Source organism: Leptinotarsa decemlineata, unplaced genomic scaffold, assembly GCF_025532065.1.
Source record: "Leptinotarsa decemlineata unplaced genomic scaffold, Ldec_3_MD MMD2_tig00026294_RagTag_RagTag, whole genome shotgun sequence".
NCBI lineage: Eukaryota > Metazoa > Arthropoda > Insecta > Coleoptera > Chrysomelidae > Leptinotarsa > Leptinotarsa decemlineata.
In genome coordinates this window covers 11,583,888-11,603,283 of record NW_027412674.1, presented here as the reverse complement: position 1 = coordinate 11,603,283, position 19,396 = coordinate 11,583,888, and the positions used below count along the sequence as shown (strand labels likewise).

The window sequence follows — 19,396 nt, the reverse complement described above, 5'->3', positions numbered from 1 at the left end:
ATGTGGATTGATCTTCCTGAGAACGTTTTTCCAAATAGATTCAATCTCCAGCGATTCAAATCCAATGTGAATCGCTACTTTCGCACAGGCACCGCTCTGATAACACCTCAAGGATTTTCCCGTAGTGTTTGTGTTATGTCCTTAAAAAAATCGTCCAGAATACCACCCCATGCATTGAAACTTGGTTCATGATGATGATAGTTAACATGCAATTTATCTGGACTTCCGGTACTAATTTAAAGGCCGTATCAACGAACCATGTCTGTGGAAGGTACTTAGTCAGTCTGGAATTTGGTAGCAGTTTCTAGACCGGGTAGAATGTTACCGTACATTCTAGTATGATGTTCGTTTGGGGATATAAAGACATGAGCCGCTGTGAGTGAGTCACTTTTTAATTGGAAGCGATCAACGAAACAAGAGAATTGGAAAGCGATTATAAGACTACCGGCTTGCCTGTGTTAGTCAATATTGATTTATATTTATTAAATAATACAGGGCTTTTCATGATGAGCGTTAATTAGCCGTTTCTGGCAAACTATTCACCGGATCAACCTGAAAATCCCACAGTATGCATAAGTCAATATGAACTACACGCCTAAAATATTTTAGACGAAGCGGCGTTGTCGCTTCTACTAAAAGTAACGGCTTCTTTGATTTTTCAGATGGAACACCCCGTATATAATATCATATTATGATTCATTATCACTTTGTCAACAAATTCATATACTATTTTCCTATACCTATCTATTACCGTTTAGAAGATATAAATTAATTTCGATATTTTTTTACCAAACATGAACTTTTATAAATGCTGATAATCTTGAAGTCTCTTGCACTAAAACGATCAAATTTGAAATGGAGTGGAGTGATACTATGAGGATCTTCACTCCGAGTCATATTTTCATTTGCCTCATACAGGGTCTTCAAAAAATGCAGATACTTTGATATCATGAAAAAATGAGTGGAACTCAATTTTTTCAAATGGAACACCCTGTATATTTCAACATTTTTGAGCTCTGCATCCAATTTTAGATTAACTTTGTTCAGATAATACTATCTCTATTTTGAACCGTTTTCGAGATAAACTGTTTCAAACGGAAATTAACATGGTTTCCTTGTTCATCACTCATTTTTGTAAAACAGATTTCGTTTAATGTTTCTCAATTAGTCACAGATAATACAATGAAAAGATGATTATTAAAATACTCCTCAACCATCGAATGAAACTTCTCTTCAAACAATAGTTTTATTAACGCTGAAACACGAACTGAAAATAATTAACCCATAAATTAATGAGTTAATTTAATCGTCAGTGTATTTCAGAATATGTTCAAACACATCTCCACCTCTACTTAAACAAACATGTAATCTCTTCAAAAGATTGTCATGTGTAGCGCTTCTGATCAAGTCTGGAGTCAAACTATTGAAAGCAGTTGTAACTCTCGATTTCATATCTTCCATTGTTGTTATTGGAGTAGAGTAAACCATATTTTTAATGAAACCCCACACGAAATAATCTAATGGATTGCCATCTGGTGTTCTAGGAGGCCAACGAAAAGGTCCATTACCAATCCATCTGTCTTCGAAGATTTCGGTTAAAGCTTCGCTGACTGAATGAGAATTATGGGGTGGAGCACCATCCATTTGGTACCATACACGTTCTCTTCCTGATCTATTATTTAAAATCATTTGAATTCCATTCCTCAGGAAATCTTCATATTTTGATGCATTCAAATTATCATCAGAAAACTCGATGTAAAAAATTGACTCATTCTTTATGGCACAAAATACATTGAATTGCCATCTTTCTTGAAAACCCCTTTGGCGGACAACATGGGGATTTTCTGGCGCCCAATAATGACTGTTGTGTCAATTGAAAACTCCATTTTTTGTGAACTTGGCCTCATCTGTCCATATGATATTGTCAAAGAAATGTTCATCCTCTTGAGTCTTGACAAGTTACCATTCAAAGAATTCCACTCTACGAAGTAAATCAGTCTCTTTCAAATGTTGGACACAGTAGAACTTATAGGGATGCCATTTATGCTTATTAAGAATTCGACAAATTGTCACGTAGGGTATACCAATCTCTCTTTCAGCCTCGTGCAGAGAAGCATTTGGAAATGCATGAAAGTATCCCAAAACTGTTATACCATTGTCATCATCATCCACTTTAGTCTTCTTACGAATGATTTTTGGACGGAAGGTTCCATTCAACCTACAGTTTTTTAGTAGTCGATTTATCACATTATTATTCGGCTTCGGAAGTTGTGGATATCTTTCATGAAATACTCGACATGTTCTACTTGCAATTCTGTTGTACTCACCATAAATTATTAATAACTTCAAGAAATCTTCATTACTGTAATCTTGACATTATTCTATTATAATTGTTAGCTATCACAATCAGTCAAAATCACCAACGAAAGTCTGACGTTAAATAATTGGTTTATTTATTTTTCCAAAGCACACTATTGAAAAATATTAATGTGTACTGTTGTACGTTAGAGACCAATACCTCAATGTATACAAATTGTAACTTTTTCTAAGGTAGGTACATACCTATTTCGAATTGACTGATCTGAGACAGTTAAAAAACTGGATCAAAAAGAAATATAACTAAGTATAAAAAAAATGTTGAATATCCAAAATAAGTGATGAATTCAAAAAAACGAGCAAGAAAACCACGTCAGTTTCCGTTTGAAACAGTTTATCTCGAAAACGGTTCAAAATAGAAATAGTATTATCTGAACAAAGTTAATTTGAAATTGGATGTAGAGCTCAAAAATGTTAAAATATACCGGGTGTTCCATTTAAAAAAATTGAGTTCCACTCATTTTTTCATGATATCAAAGTATCTGCATTTTTTGAAGACCCTGTATGAGGCAAATGAAAATATGACTCGGAGTGAAGATCCTCATAGTATCACTCCACTCCATTTCAAATTTGATCGTTTTAGTGCAAGAGAGTTCAAGATTATCAGCATTTATAAAAGTTCATGTTTGGTAAAAAAAATATCGAAATTAATTTATATCTTCTAAATGGTAATAGAAAGGTATATGAAAATAGTATATGAATTTTTTGACAAAGTGATAATGAATCATAATGTGATATATACGGGGTGTTCCATTTGAAAAATCAAAGAAGCCGCTACTTTATAGTAGAAGCGACAACGCCGCTTCGTGTGAAATATTTTAGGCGTGTAGGTCATATTGACTTATGCATACTGTGGCATTTTCAGGTTGATCCGTTAAATAGTTTGTCAGAAAAGGCTAATTAACGCTCATCATGAAAAGCCCTGTATAAGATCTCATCATCTCAGTGTTGAGTTGTGAAGTATAGTACCACTATTTAAGTAATAATTAATACTTGTATATTTTACCACACTCCATACAAAAAATGAGTGTCCAGAAATAATTGATCTTCATTCAGTCATTGAAAAAAGTGCAAGATTTCATGAATTTTTGGAAAGAATCTTTTATATCAGCTTAGCGGTTTCAACACATGATTTAGGATTGATAAATTGTGAACAAACTTTTTGAATACTTTCCTTTTAAAAATGTTTTCAATTTTTTGTAATATATTTTTCTGGGATCAGTTTCAATATTCCATAGAAAAAAAATCACTAAAATGAACTATAAGAAATCAAATGGGCACATAGATGAGTTGTTTTATATTAGTTTCATGATTGTGAATGAAATAGATTAATTCGCTCATTTATTTCATGAATTCCTCTCAAACAGGAAACTGTAAGTCAGCACAGTAAATTCGCTTCATTTTGTGATAACTCTTTGTGTTTTTGTTTGCATCATTTTATGTTATAGATTAGTATCACTTGGTGTTTGTGAATGCCCACGTGAATAATATCTTAACACCCTGCTTTTTGTGTTCTTGAAGAGATTTCCTTGTGAGCTTTGACAGCACTGCGAGAAGCCAGAATAATCATGTTCGGAATTTGTTTTTTATCTGATAAATCATCAGAGACGGAGCTCAACTAAAGTTTCTCTGCCGAATCACCTGTAATTTAGACGCCAACAACATCAGGGAAATGGTTTCCTTGTCTCGAAAAAGGTTTTTTAATTTGTGAAATATTTCCCTTCAACTAATTTGACGAGGATCCCTACTGTGTTATTAATTTATACGTTATTGTCCGAAGAAAAGAATGTTTGGTTACGTTTTCAGTGTAACAAAATAGGAATACATTGTTTACGTATTCTTTTAAGAAATCATTAATACACGACTAAAATAAAAATAGAGTAGATTTTACCTCCTCATGATGCCAACTTGCTTAGTGAAATGCGGGCTTAGAATAATTTTGCGGTTCTGAGTGACAGAAATACAGTGTGTAACAACGAAAACTTAACAGAGCCGTTTTTGAATATATAAAGTAAGATTTTTAAAGAAATCTCGAACACGTCGATTTTTAATTAAAGGGAGGACACCTTTCAGACTAATCAGATTTTTTGTAGTACGCACCCCCTCGGAGGGGTGCGTACCCCTCCGAGGGGGTACGGAAATTTTTATAACGATTAGTTTTCGAGATAATTTGAAGTTGAAATTGCCATGTTAATAATACATTAGACAGACCACTCGGTAACTTGTATGCCTAAATAAAAAAAATGTCGAGCAGTTCTTCTTATCAGTTTTTTGTTAAATAAAATCCCTTTTTTTTAAATCAATACCCACTCATCTTTTTCCAGTTTTCATTAGTACATCGTTCGATTGTTTTGTTTAAACGGGTCGTGTATTGTTATTTGTTTGAAAATGCCTTACACTACTGCTGAAAGGGTTTCAGTTATTGCTTTATTTTTTGGCAACGACCAAAATGCTAATAGAACATCAATTTTATTTAACGAACAAAACCCTGGTAAACACCTAAGCAGCAATTACGTTCTGGATTTGGTCACAAAACTCAGGGAAACAGGTTCGGTTTTGAATAAGAAAAGAAATGTTCAGAGAAGGGTAGTGAATGCGATTGGAGTGATTGGTCAAGTCATCGCCAATCCCAGGTTAAGTACCAGAGGTTTATCAGCAGTGGCCGGAATGAGCCATATAAGCGCATGGATAATCCTTAAAAACCACAAATTCCATCCTTACAAAATTAAACTTGTTCATGAACTCAATGAGGTTGCGTGAACCGTCACAATTGCCGTTATTGGTCGGATGAAAACCCAAGACAATACGCAGAAATACATACCCAACATCCCCAAAAGTTGAATGTCTGGGCCGGAATATTAGGCAATCATATTATAGGTCCATTTTTCATTGATGGAAATTTAACCGGTGATTCTTATTTACAACTTCTTGAAGAGGCAATACAACCTCGTATAGTTGAAATAATTGAACAGGATCCAAGATGTCAAGATGAATTTATCCATTTTCAACAAGACGGTGCAACACCCCATTATGCCCAGCAGGTTCGAAATTTTTTGAATAATAATTTTGAAGGACAATGGATTGGCAGAAGAAGTCCAATTGAATGGCCAGCACGATCACCAGATTTAACACCACTGGACGACTTTTTGTGAGGATATTTAAAGTATGAAGTTTATGCTACACAGCCAGCCAATTTGGGTGAATTACGTCGTAGAATTATTGATGAATGCCGAGCTATAACTCCTGAGATGTTGAATCATGTAAGAGCAAAATTTGAACAAAATCTTTATAGTTGCATGGAGCAAAATGGCGCACATTTTGAACTTTTACTCTAAAATTCCTATGTGAGTTACCCTTATTAGGTGTTACTTTTTTTGTGTGTGCTTTAAAAACAATCATTGGGATTTATTAACCCTAAAACAGTTTTTTAAACTTTTCTGTGTCATCAGCATTCAAGGAAATCAGCAGGTTGTATTCGTTGTGTAGGTAAGTTTTTAGTATGATTCACTTTTTTATCAGAAGCATAAAATATCCACGTCAAAAGGCAACCTTCATAAGGAAGTACCACTCAATTTACCTAAAATGTAAGGGTGGTAACCAACCCCATCCCCCGAAAAAATCTCCTCGTAATAAACAAATAATTCTTATTTTTTTACGAAATCAAATGGACACGTATTAGCAGGTTATCATAAAAAGCAAAAATTTTTTTTATAAAAGTTCTGAACGTAAATTGTATGATTATGTAACAATATGATTTATTTTAAAAAGAGTTGAACTCAATAAAAATACCTTTAAATCATCTCGAAAAGTAATCGTTACAAAAATTTTCTTTCAACAGAGATGTAAAGGTATTCGAAAGACCTTCAAAACAAGGTGCCTCTCGACCTACTTTCCCTATCTAAATAAGGGTCGTCGGACGCACCCCTCCGAGGGGGTGCGTACTACACAAAATCTGATTAGTCTGAAAGGTGACCCTCTTTAATTAGAAATCGACGTGTCCGAGCTTTTTTTAAAAATCTAACGTTTTTTTCAAAAACGGCTCTGTTAAGTTTTCGTTGTTACACACTGTATTTATATAGTATTATTTTATTGTAATGTATTTGAGGGTAGAAAATTGAAAATCCACCAAAATGTTGAGGCTTTTGACTTTTTTGTTGAGCTCCCTTTGAAAAGACAAACGAGTTTCATGATTTATTTCAATAACCTCGGGATTAATGAGAAATAACCTTGAAGCAACCTAATATTTTTTGAGATTGGCTTACTCAGAATGTCTGTCAAATGCCTGTGGGGGTCTCTAATGATTCAATAAGTGTGCCTCTTTTGAATTTAACATTTTTTTAGAAACGAAACAGGGCAAGCCAGCGCAGCAAACGGCGGACTCACAGCCTACGATACTATGGCAGTGTAACTTGTAAGCAGCGAAGAATCAAGATTTTGACCAATGCATCAGTTAGAGATCACTCCTTGACTTATCAGTTTGTTTTTTTGACTTTCAGTGAATTTGAACAAGAATTGATTTCTTCAAAGGAGTGACCTCTAAGCTTTTTCGACTCATGCTGAATACTCATTAAAATTTTTTGAGACTGATATTTCGCGGCATCAATTCTTTGGTTTTGGCTAGCATCAACCTTACTCAATTTTTGAATATAACCGCCATCGTGAGTATTCAGTGTGATTTTTTTATGTACCAAATATTTGTTTAAGTCTTTAATTTTTGGTTTGGAGTTAATTTTTGGGCCGTAAGAGCCGCTTATACGAATACGTACACATTTTGCCAATAATTTGGTAACCGTAGGGTCCTCAATTTATTTGTTATATGGTGGCTCAATGTGTCATGTGATATTTTGTGGTTTGTGAATGATTTTTTGGGTTAATGGTCAGGACGTTTGGGTTTTCAAGTCTACAGGTGTTGTCATAAGTGCGCAGTTTCAGAAATTGATCATTCTGTAGATTTTTTTGTATAGTCATGCTGTTTGTTTATTTCTTTGCTTTAATAGGTTGTTTTTGTTTCCCGTTTTGAGTAGTTTGTAGTGAACAGTTGGCGATATGATTAGTTATTTTCATTATAAAACTGTTTGAAGGTTGTGCGTCGCCAACTTGTAATTATATAAATGCTACGCAGAAATATATATATAGCTATAAGGGGTGAGCATTAACAGTCATGATATTTCCGGTCCGCATAGCTATTTTTGTCTTCTTCTGCATTTACAAATGAGTTCAGGCTGTTTGATTGCTCATCACCTATTATATTTTTTTCTCGTAGGAGAAATTAGGAAAGAAATTATTGAGTTTCAAATTCCATGAGATATATCATTGTCTTTAAATCCTTGCATGTGAATTAACTATTGTAGATGTTGAAAAATGATTATTCGAGGTGAAAGCAGAATAATACAGCAACATTTTTTTAATTTGCAATTCTAATCGTATGTCTCAACGTTATCGATTCTAATGATCGATCATAATACTCAGCAGGCAGATAACTGAAAGCTTGCGGTTTCTTTAACCTCCTTAGGTATAAGTAGATATAGATGTAATTTATCAATTTTAACCATGTTGGTGGCATTTTAGACTAATCTTAATTTCACAAAATTCGATAATTTCATTAGCAGCTGGGCCATGACACAAATGATATTATTTGATTTTTAAATACCATAAATGTAATGTGACACATAATTTTTGATTGTAGTCCATCTGACTGCAATCCGGATCTGTAAAAAGCAAAGTTCAATCAAATGTTGAAATATTTTCTTTTAAAAACGTTATTTGCTTAGCGTAAATTGTGAACAATCGTCTACCGCAGTAGTAGACGAAACTTCAGGCGTAATAACCTGCATACCATGGCCACAAAACCCAGGAAATTGCTTTGAAAAAATCTTATTGATGATTCAATATTCATTATTCCTACCATCATAGTTGATTTTATAGTCTCCAGGAATGGTTGTGTTGAAATTTAATTTCTTCTGATATTTTCAAAAATTGTGTATCACATGTAATCAGGTTTTTCCACCAGTGTCATATTAAATTATCAAAATTAATTTGTCTTGTTGGGTAAAAGTGGTCAAATTGAACTTTCTTAGCTACATTTTTCAGTGGAAATTGCTTAGACTAATAATTTATTGTTCGAAGTTCCTAAGTAGCGTGCAGTTTGATTTGCTAAATAAACTACAACATATTCGATTATTTGTCATTTTTGAAATAACCTAGTCATTCATTCGAATATTTTTGTTAATAACATCTTGCAAAAAGTGGCAAATAATTTTTTTGTGATAATGGTTTGAAATGCCATTAGTAACTGTATTGTAAGTGTGCTATATATCCAGTAGTGTTAAGTGATAACTATAATATCTTCAAATATCTTATAGTAATACTTGATAATCTATTGTTTTCAGCAATATTCAATCATATGATTCATTAATCCTTTTGTACACAATTTTTCCTATTTAATCTTATATTCTTTATAATTTGGAATGTGGCGTTGCAAAAATTTGGAGTGTGTTTTATACGAGTTTGCCATTTTTGACACTCTAATTTCTGAATGCTTATATACCAAAGTTTTGGTTGAATATACAAAATAACTATACATTCTGTTTTTTTTTTTGCCTACTCCATTAAGATTACCGAGTATTCAAATACCGAATAAGGCTGCATGTCTCAGAGAAAATGAAAAATCTAGCATTACTTTGTACTAGTCAAATGTCAATATTCTGCAGAATTTGTAAAACGTGAAACTCTTAAAATTAATGAAAAATAAGAAAGCAACATGAACGAATAATCAACTGTATTTGTTACAAATATGAAATCTTGAAAAAATCACTTCAGGAAATTTGAATTTTAGTTGATGTGAAACTTTTCTAGTTTAACTTTTTCTCAGGAGAGTGTTTGATCCAAACATGATGAACATGTAACAACACACTGAGACTAGCCTGAACAAATCGTTGTTCAAAATTATTAGTTAGTATTACATTTTGAAATTCAACAAAATAAATGTAAAACTTACAGTTGTTGAGGTTGGCTGTATCAAATAAGATGTGAAATTTATAAAATATTTACATCAAACAAGTAACCTAGTTTGAATTGCTTGGATTCCTCACACAATGATTACATGAAATTTCTTGATGGAACATCCAAATGTGTTCAAAATATAATTTACAGGTAGAAGACCATGTGTTTGGTACCAAAAAGAGATAGAGAGACAAGAAACATGGCAATGACATCTGTCACATCTCTGTCATTTCCCGCTGTAGCAATGGTCTTGGTGTTTTTGAAGCTTATTGTGTGGCCTGTTTCCTGGTGGTGTTTGAAGAGAGATGATGCTGGATCTGATTCGCGAACAGCTAGTTCATGTTCATAGACTCTGTTGGAAATTTTTCTATTCGTCTGGCCGATGTAATTTCTGGGACAGTTAAAACATGGTATTTTTAATATATCCTGTGCTTTATTGCGTATCTTATCTTTGGGTGTTCTTAAAATAGTGTAGACTTGGTTGTTGGCTGTGAATACTGCCTTTACGTTATGTTTCTTCAGAATTCTGCTCACTTTGTCAATAACTCCATGGATGTAGGGGAGAAAAGCTTTTGTCTGGGAAACGACTATCCCGTCTCCCAAATACAAAGATCCATCCAACAACAGCGAACACAAACCCCACCCCACGAGTTACCCGAGGAACAGACCAACCATATGGAAAATATCTTTGGGCGATGTCTTTTACCGGTAATCCATAATTTTAAACAAAAAACGATTTTTTAGTAAATTTTAATTCAATATTCTTTGTATCCAGTGAGGAGTCAACCTCTTTTAATTTAATGACTTGTTTATTGTATCGACATGTTTCAATTGTTTAAATGTAACATTCTTTTTAACACGCCCAACCTCACTAACACTTTACCCTGAGATGATAAAAAATGTTATCGAAATATTGAAATGACTTGTGCTATAAGAGATATTTATGTGATGTTGATGTTCCAAACCAAACACGAAAATAACAGAAAAAGTAAATGACTATGAAAAAGAAGAAGACAAAAACCAAAACGGGATATACAGTATAAAATGCTCTGACTGCAACAAATTCTATATCGACCAAACCAAGAAAAAACTGATCCAAAGGTACGATGAGCACAGAAAGGCATACATAAACCCAATAGTATATAAATCAAACCTCGCAACACACGCCATGCAAAACAAACATAATTTCCACCCACCAGAGAACATAAAACTCATAAAACAAGTCAATAAGGGAAACCGCATGGACATTTGGGAAAACTTAAACATCCATAAATTTAACAGCCATAAATCACTTATCGAGGAACAAGTACAAATCAAAACACAACAAGACCTAACATTCAATATATTAAACACACTCCTAGAAACAGTAAACCTAGAGAAGATCCAACACAAAGAATAGTAGCTGATGTAATCCAAATACAGGCGACTTTACCTAAAGCACCAGAAGAACCTGTATTGAGGCGTTTGGACCGTATAAAAGGACACACAACAGGATGACATGTTCAGTTTGAGTAGAGCCTATATATATATATATATATATATATATATATATATATATATATATATATATATATATATATATATATATATATATATGTGATATTATCTCTAATTTCACCGACGTTTCGACAAAATCTCATTTGTCATTATCTAGGTGTGCTGTTATGTGTTCAGAAGTTTTGTTGACCCTGCTCAACTCACTTCTTACTATACTGGTAAAACGGTATTCGTTACGTGTTCAGATATAGAGTGTCCATAAACTATCTACTACCTACTACTTAAATGTTGTTGAGTTTTACCTGAGTTCTTCTTTTTCTTAGTTGACCTCATCTCCCCGTTAAGGTATCAAATATGATAATATCACATACACGGATCAAATACCCGAAAAACCAGTTCAGCATATTCCTTGAAAACTTTAGATGTCATATATATATATATATATATATATATATATATATATATATATATATATATATATATATATATATATATATATATATATATATATATTGTTATGAAAAGACTCGAAATACAACAGTGTATGGGAATTTTAAAAAACATCACGAAGGAATTCAGATACAAAAATACAGCAAGGACACCCTGTACATATAGAGTGGGAAATTCAAATATTAACATTCTTACATTGAAACGCTAACCGATATAGGTTAGAAAGAAATATCAGATAAAATTAAATTAACATCTGTGATGAAAAAACGAAAACGGCATGATTAACTAATTGTTATTATTTAGGAATGATGTAAAATTCAAAATTTATTATTGTGAATAACTTCCTTAGAAACTGACATGAAGTGATGCTTTTGAAAAATATTTATATTTACATAAAAGGGAGGTTGTACGAAACTATAAAAAGAAAATATCTAAATTAAACAGCCAATGTTAAATTAGTAGAATAGAAAATTTTCCTGAAAGAGAATTTGAAAATTTGTATATGTGAAAAATGATAGATGGTAACTAGGGGTACGAGATAGATTTTCAATTTTTTTATCAACAACGAGATTCTTCTTGAGGCAACGAAAGAGACGCCACGCTAAATTTTTCTCTCCGTTAAATTTGAATTACATAGTATATGAATTAAGAATTAAACTGAATAGTAGTGAATACTGATTATTAATAATAAATTCAGTGAAAAAACCTACCTGTCCAGCCAAGTCGAGTATGAAATCTATGAGTTCCAGCTTCACAGAAATATCACACCACACACACACCAGCGTTGGAGGAAAGTAAGGTATTTACATAAACCATTTATAAACAATATATGCAATATATTAATGAAAAGACCTACCTACCTGAATAAGAAAAAAAAGTACTTGAAATCAAAACCAGAAATTGGACTCTGCCGAATTACAGTGACCTGCGATTCATAAACTGACAATTACCACATTTGTTCGGTGTTTCTATATTGAATAGTTCGTTGTTCGGTGTAGATTTAGGACTTTCTTAGAATTAAGGAATTTTCTCTTTTGGCAATTGATAAATTTATATATTTCTGAATCAAACATATTTTTACTTTCACAATTAAAACTGTTCTACATTTCCTAAGAACAATTGTGTCTTTTTCCAAATTTTTCCACAGGTGAAATCTACTAAAAAAAATCAAAGTTTGGTAAGTAATTGTTGTGTTTCTGCCTGAATCCACCTGAGAGGTTGAGAAAAATCTCTATACACTGAGGTATACGATTTAAACTCAACATAAGAGTCTAGCCGATTAAAATTTTCATAAAAAAAATAATAACAATAGTAATAAAAAAAATTTATATATATATATATATATATATATATATATATATATATATATATATATATATATATATATATATATACATATATATATATATATATATTTATAATTATATATTTATATAAGGAGAGGCCTAAGTACATTATCCGGCGGTACACCACCAATTTTTTTTTTTCGGTTACTTTGATGATATTTGAACCAATTCAATACAGTTCCCCGTTTACTCATGGCCTATAATTTAAAATAAGAGTCTTAAATGTTCGTTTTTAATCCAAGAAAACTGCTACAACAAATCTACCAGCATCTTTGTGATTTTTCCATTTAGATTGATGAGCTGCAGAGATAACTCGCTTGAGTCATCTCTGAAGCCAGATTGGTGCCACATCGAAATATTATTAGTTTCAAGATACTTATATGATTATTCATGAACTACTAGCTCCGAAACATTTTCTATCGAGAAGAGTGTATTAATTGAACAAAATTCTGAGGCTTTCATAGTGTTTGTTAACAACTCTATGTATGTAGTTTTTATCTTACCAGGAAATTAACTATAAGGAAGTGATAAATGAATCCAAAAGTATGTGACCAACCATAAAGGCAGCTTTATTTGAAATATTGATCTCATAACAATCTACAGTAATATTTCATCATCGCTAACACTCGAGTTCATAGAATTAATTATATCCTCAATATTGTTTATAGAGTAGTCATTAAAATAATTAGTTATTTTACTTCGGAACACTACCGATTTAGTCTGACCAATTTAGTAATTAGTTTGGCCCACCACAAATTCTTCACCACTACTGAAAACAAATCAGTTTACTTTATCATTAACTAATGATTTTATTTTCATATTGGATGGACTATTTTCATCGAAAAAAAGTTGGAGATCTCTCTTTCTTCATACTGTCACGGGAAGTGTTCAAGTGACTTGGCACATTTGATTCCACCGAGAGCGGTACATATCACAATTACGCGACGGACTATAGCTGCTGATCGTTTCGAGGTTCAACTCAGTACACCTCAAATTTCACTGTGTAAGAACTCTTTCATTTGGACAACTGCATTAATGTGGGATCAACTTCCTGGGATCAATTTGTATACATTCAGATTATCTCAGATATACTATTTGGAAAATCCCAATATGAAAGAATTTTCTGAATTCTCTCATTTTTAAACATAAAATCAAACCAAGAAACACCACAAGATTGATGCCAAGACAAACTAATCACAACATCCTCAACTTCTACCTTGAAATCATTATATATTTCACATTCAGATATTCGAATAACCCTGTAGATCAACATTTTGATTTTATACATCACAAGATTGTTTCTACTAAACTCTTAACTGAACTGCAGACTAATACTCGAATGTATATCGCCTTATTAGATCACTTCGTACCGCACTCTCAACTAGACTTGAACCAGCTGCCTGTTGGTAGTATTTATATATCTTAACGTAAGTCTCAGAAAGCCGATAGGGAAGTCTATAGAAGCGACGCGACATCTAGAACGATCGCGCTTAACGCAAGTCGAGTTAAGCGCGACCTTGACCAAGTCGTTTGGCGAAGAGCAGCGGCGGCCGGCGTTATTTTGTTTCAGGGTATAATTTACAACACTATAAAATTGTTTGTGTTGCAGGTGGATGTACAGAATACTTCTTTGTAAAACGGGACTCTGGAATTTTTTTCTCATGCAGGATAATAGGATGATCGGTCTGGAGTCTCTGAATTTATTTCAATAATTCATCTTTCCATGCTGGTGAAAGAACACATTCTTTTTCAACGATTTGATTTAATGAAGTGAACAAAAGTTTTCAAAACGAAACAAAAAAAATCAATATACACTAACAAAAACTAATAACTTGTAATGTATAAAAAAAGTGTACTTACATCATTAGGCCTAGATAAATATTTATACGAAAACACTGGCAAGAATACTGGAGTATGTGAACATTTTTATATGAGAATTGTGACAGAAAATCTCTGTTCTTTTTCAATATTTCAGGTGATTTGAATATGTTAAATCACCAGTTTTGCAAACTTTAAGTAGCCACTTAAGTTCCATAGTAAAACCTTTAAATAAACAAATATAAAATAATATAAAAGTGATTACTATCAAACTGAAAATGAATATTATTATGATGGCAATAAAGTCAAAAAATCACATTCTTGGTTCCTTTGAAACAATATGTACTGTAAGTACTGGTGTTCACACTAAACCTGCATCTTTAGACATACTATAAAATATTGAATTTTCATCTTTCAATAAATTGCTTGGTGTGTCAAACTCAATGATTTTTCCTTTATCAAGTACTATGACACGATCAGAATCCATAATAGTATTTAATCTATGTGCTATAGTGAGTACTGTACAATTACTAAATTCGGTTCTGATCGTCTTCTGGATGAGATCATCAGTTTCCAGGTCAACAGCCGCCGTTGCTTCATCTAACAGTAACACTTTTGTCTTCCTGAGTAGAGCTCTGGCTAAACAAATCAATTGTCTCTGACCTACTGAAATATTTTCACCTCCTTCTGTAATTTCGTGATTGAGACCTGCATTCAAACCTGAAAACATGTTACCACATAATTATGAGAGTTTGTCGATTACTTATGAAATTTACCAGATTTGTTAATTAATAAATTTCAACAAATCATAAACATAATTGATATAGGTATACGTGGGATGGGATGAAGAATCAAGCTCAAATATAAATGGACTTCAGTAAGACACTTTTAAATACAATGTATGTTCAAAAAATAAAGTGAATGTTCAAATTTCGCGGGAGACGTACATTCGATTATGGTATAACAATTTTCAATTGAAGATAACTCATATACAAATTGAACTGAGAGCTAACGGCAACAATGTTAAATGTTAGAACCAAATTCTTTCCGGGGTCATTTTTATTGTCTATGCATCGCCATGCATGCGTAAATAATTGAAAAGTGAGATGATTCCATAAAATTTGCCCCTCGTAACAAGATAGCTTCTGAATATCGATAGGATGTACGAGCGAATAGGTGGACCAGTTCGTTAAATACTTTGAAACATCGGTAAACTGATCAACACTTCGCAGGTATATTATATTTGCGTCCTTAAAATGTCATAACTAGTCATTCGGTTCCTTCATTATCAAGCGGCCTTATCTGCATAGGCGTAGTGTATTCTGCTTCTTGTGAAGGTGACTTTGTTTTGTATTTATTAAATATATTTTATTATATTTATTACATATACTGTTATATTTATTAACTTCAAAATATAAGATGGAGTTGGCCAATACTTGTTTTTCAAAATACATTATCATAGATTTTCATCACATTCATACTTCATTGTGAGATAATTAGTTGACCTAGTCATTAAACTCAGGTATAACTGTCATTAATTAGTTCCTAGAATATTATTAGTTTCTAGGTAGATAGTAATATTTCAAAAAGTATATATGAATCATAATGTATGTACAATACAGTTTGTTAGTGAACACGCTTGAAAAAGCTACAGTGCAGCGAAACACGTGTTGCGGATTTGTTAATTTGTTCTAGTGAAAATCTCACAATAAAGTGTTTTTCTTAATACATCAACTTTAAAATAGTTTTTGAGGTAAGTAAACAATTGACAAATAGGTGAATAATATGATTGAATTTTATTATTTTTATAGTATTAAGATGGATGCCGTAGCAGGTCCAAGTAATGTACAAAGAAAGCGGAAGTTTATGTCGTTAGAAGAAAAACAGATTGTCTGTAGTACATTGTCGTGGTAGAAAAAAAAATTGAATTGGACAAATACCAGAAAATTTTTTTACGCTATACATTCATTCTTCTTTTTTGAGAATAAAGCGACAACCCTCGAATCCATTAGGACAAAGGTAATGGATAATGATCTCATTCCAAAAATGAGCAAAGAGAAGTTGAGGTAAATAATGAAAGAAGGTTTAAAATTTATAAATGCCAAACGATCCCGTAAATCTGATTAATAGAAAGAGAAAATATAGTCTCATGGCGACGGAGATATCTTCGCTCTATTAGAGAAATACGTTCTGCTCACAAAAAGATTTATTATCTGGACGAAACGTGGGTGAATGCTGGTCACACAGTATCTAAGATCTGGCAAGATACTACTGTAAATAGTTAGCGTCAAGCATTTGTGGACGGTTTATCAACAGAGTTACGCGGACCAACGGGTAAAGGGCAACGACTTATTGTCGCCCATTTAGGTAGCGAGAGTGGCTTTTTAGACGATAGTGCACTAATTTTTTTATACAAAAAACCGGGGGTTATCACGAAGACATGGACGCCCAACGCTTTGAAGGATGGTTTGAATCCCTTCTTTCACGAGTCCAGCCAAATTCGGTAATTGTAATGGATAACGCTTCTTATCACAGCCGATTAGTAGAAAAGCTGCCAACTATGACCACCAGAAAAGCAGACCTGCAGAGTTGGTTAGGACAAAAAGGAATTCCATTTTCCGAGAACATGGTTAAGGCCGAGCTTATGAGTGTCATTAAACAACATCGTGACAGATATCGCCAGCATGTGGTGGATACAATAGCTCGTGCTGAAGCCATCACCATTTTGAGACTTCCTCCTTACCATGGCGAGTTAAACCCGATAGAATTAATCTGGGCTCAAATTAAGGGTTACGTAGCTCGTGAAAACGTGACATATAAAATTTCTGATGTCCAACGTTTATTAGAACTCGCAATGGAACGGATACGGAACGAAGATTGGGCTAATGCTGTAGCCCATGTGATCGAGGAAGAAGAGAAAATGTGGAGATTGGACGGGATGGTAGACACTGTTTTCGACGAAATAATGATAGATTTAAGTGTGACTGGGGGGATTCCTCTTCGGACGTGTCAATGGATTCTGAAACTTCATAAGCATAACATAGGTAATTATTTCTTTGTTTTGTAGTTCTCTTTCTATATAAAAGGAACATAATGATTATTTTGTGAATTTTTCTGTTTTATAGGGATTTTTTAAATTTTTCTATGTTGGTAGACTCGTCTCGAACATATGTTCACAGTTTCAGCTGCTTAACATGTTTAATTTGTTGGTGAGAGGCTTACGAGTTAGTATTGTTTTGCGTTTTCGGCGATTTTGTGCTATCGAAAAATTTGCATCAAATTATGTGTGAGAAATGAAATCAAGTGCTCAAAAACACTTGAAATGTTGATAGTGACATCATTCATTATATTACATAATTCGTATGACATAAAAAAATTGTCACGAGATTTACCTTTGTAGATAACAAGAATATAGTATGTAACTTGATCTTGGCATAAGCGATTCTAAGGAAAAAATGTTTTTTTTATCAAATAGGTAAATCCCGCGACAAGCTTGAGTTTGGTCTAATATATAGGTTATGTACTTCTGCTTAGACTGCAGTTACTACGGCCCGCGTTGCAATGTCACAGAAAGAAGAATCATGATTTTTGGATTTGAGATATTGATGACTTATTTATTTTGTAGAAATTCATCTTCAGTTAGATATAGGAATAAAATACTTTGTCTAGAGTAGTGTTGAACACTTGAGAATAGTGTAAAAACCGAAACTGTGGTCGTAATGTCAATACATTAAGTAAGTGGAAATTAAACAAAGTATTTTATTCCTATATCTAATTGATGATTTCTAGAGCTTTTAGACTTCCACTCGATTCCTCTACGGAAGTTTCAAAATGCGCACACTACATGTATAATTAATTTCAAGGGCAGCGCGTGCCTAGACAATCGAGAGAGTCTTAGTTAGGTACCTATTTAGTTCTAGTAAACAACTCAGTCATAGACAGTAACGACATCTCTTAGCAACAAGCGGAAATACACTATTATTTTTGTTGAGAATAGAATATTCATATATTCATGCCTTTGAAACAAAGTTGAGGCTGTGGTAAAATCTGGTAAAAATCAAACTTTGGATAATTTCCCCACAGTGAACCAAAATAATTTGGATCAATATTCTCAACTTCTACAACGGAATTCAACAATCGTTTTGAACTTATGATGCACTGTTTTGGAACCTTTGGTGTAGTAATGAATATTACTGGAGTTTTTTCCCAACACCAAATCGTTATTTTCAATACCTCGACACGTGTTTCGATAACCAAGTGATCATCTTCAAAGAGGAAGATTAAAACTGTCTTACTGGAGTAAACAGTCCTACTGGAGTTTTTTCCCAACACCAAATCGTTATTTTTAACACCTCGACACGTGTTTCAATCACCAAGTGATCATTTTCAAAGAGGAAGATTAAGACAGTTTTAATCTTTCTCTTTGAAGATGATAAAAATAACGATTTGGTGTTGGGAAAAAACTCCAGTAATATTAATCGATTTGAAGACTTCCACAAAATGAATGAAATGGAATTCTCAATTTTTAACGATCTATTCAATTTTGAAGCTTCACAGGCACCAATTCATGCAAATGGAGTTGATAGACTTCAATCGGACATGTATTCGGAAACAAAAATTTGAAGAGTCTTTCACATTTTATACACAATATTTCAAGAATTTGAATAACTACGCATTCTGTGAATGTTTGGTAGTACCTTACCTATTTATAAGAGCAGATGTTTTTGTCATGAAAATAAAAGAGAACAAACATTGCACAAGACTTGAGAATGAACGTCTCCAATCAATTACTGAAATTATCAAAACGAATGTGATACCTGACATCAATGAGCTTGTCAAAAACAAGAGAAGTCAGGTATCTGTGGATGCTGGAGCTCAAAATAATTACCCTTTTATAACTTTGATAT

General features: G+C 33.0%; 2 protein-coding genes across 51 annotated transcripts in view; one reads left to right on the top strand and one right to left on the bottom strand.

Annotated features, from left to right (window-relative positions):
• Dscam1 (Down syndrome cell adhesion molecule 1) overlaps positions 1–8,956 on the top strand; it is a 204,929-nt gene extending 195,973 nt beyond the window's left edge. For all 50 annotated transcript variants that reach the window (XM_074180400.1, XM_074180382.1, XM_074180379.1 and 47 more), the window contains one exon: positions 6,718–8,956. In XM_074180400.1, coding sequence (XP_074036501.1) covers positions 6,718–6,784 — 67 coding nt within the window. In that variant the 3' untranslated portion in view covers positions 6,785–8,956. The remainder of the gene's footprint in view (positions 1–6,717) is intronic.
• A 5,525-nt stretch (positions 8,957–14,481) lies between these two features.
• Positions 14,482–19,396, bottom strand: part of LOC141484845 (multidrug resistance-associated protein 1-like) — a 66,895-nt gene continuing 61,980 nt past the window's right edge. The window contains exon 16 of the mRNA XM_074180370.1: positions 14,482–15,209. Within this exon, the coding sequence (XP_074036471.1) occupies positions 14,851–15,209 (359 nt within the window). The 3' untranslated portion in view covers positions 14,482–14,850. The remainder of the gene's footprint in view (positions 15,210–19,396) is intronic.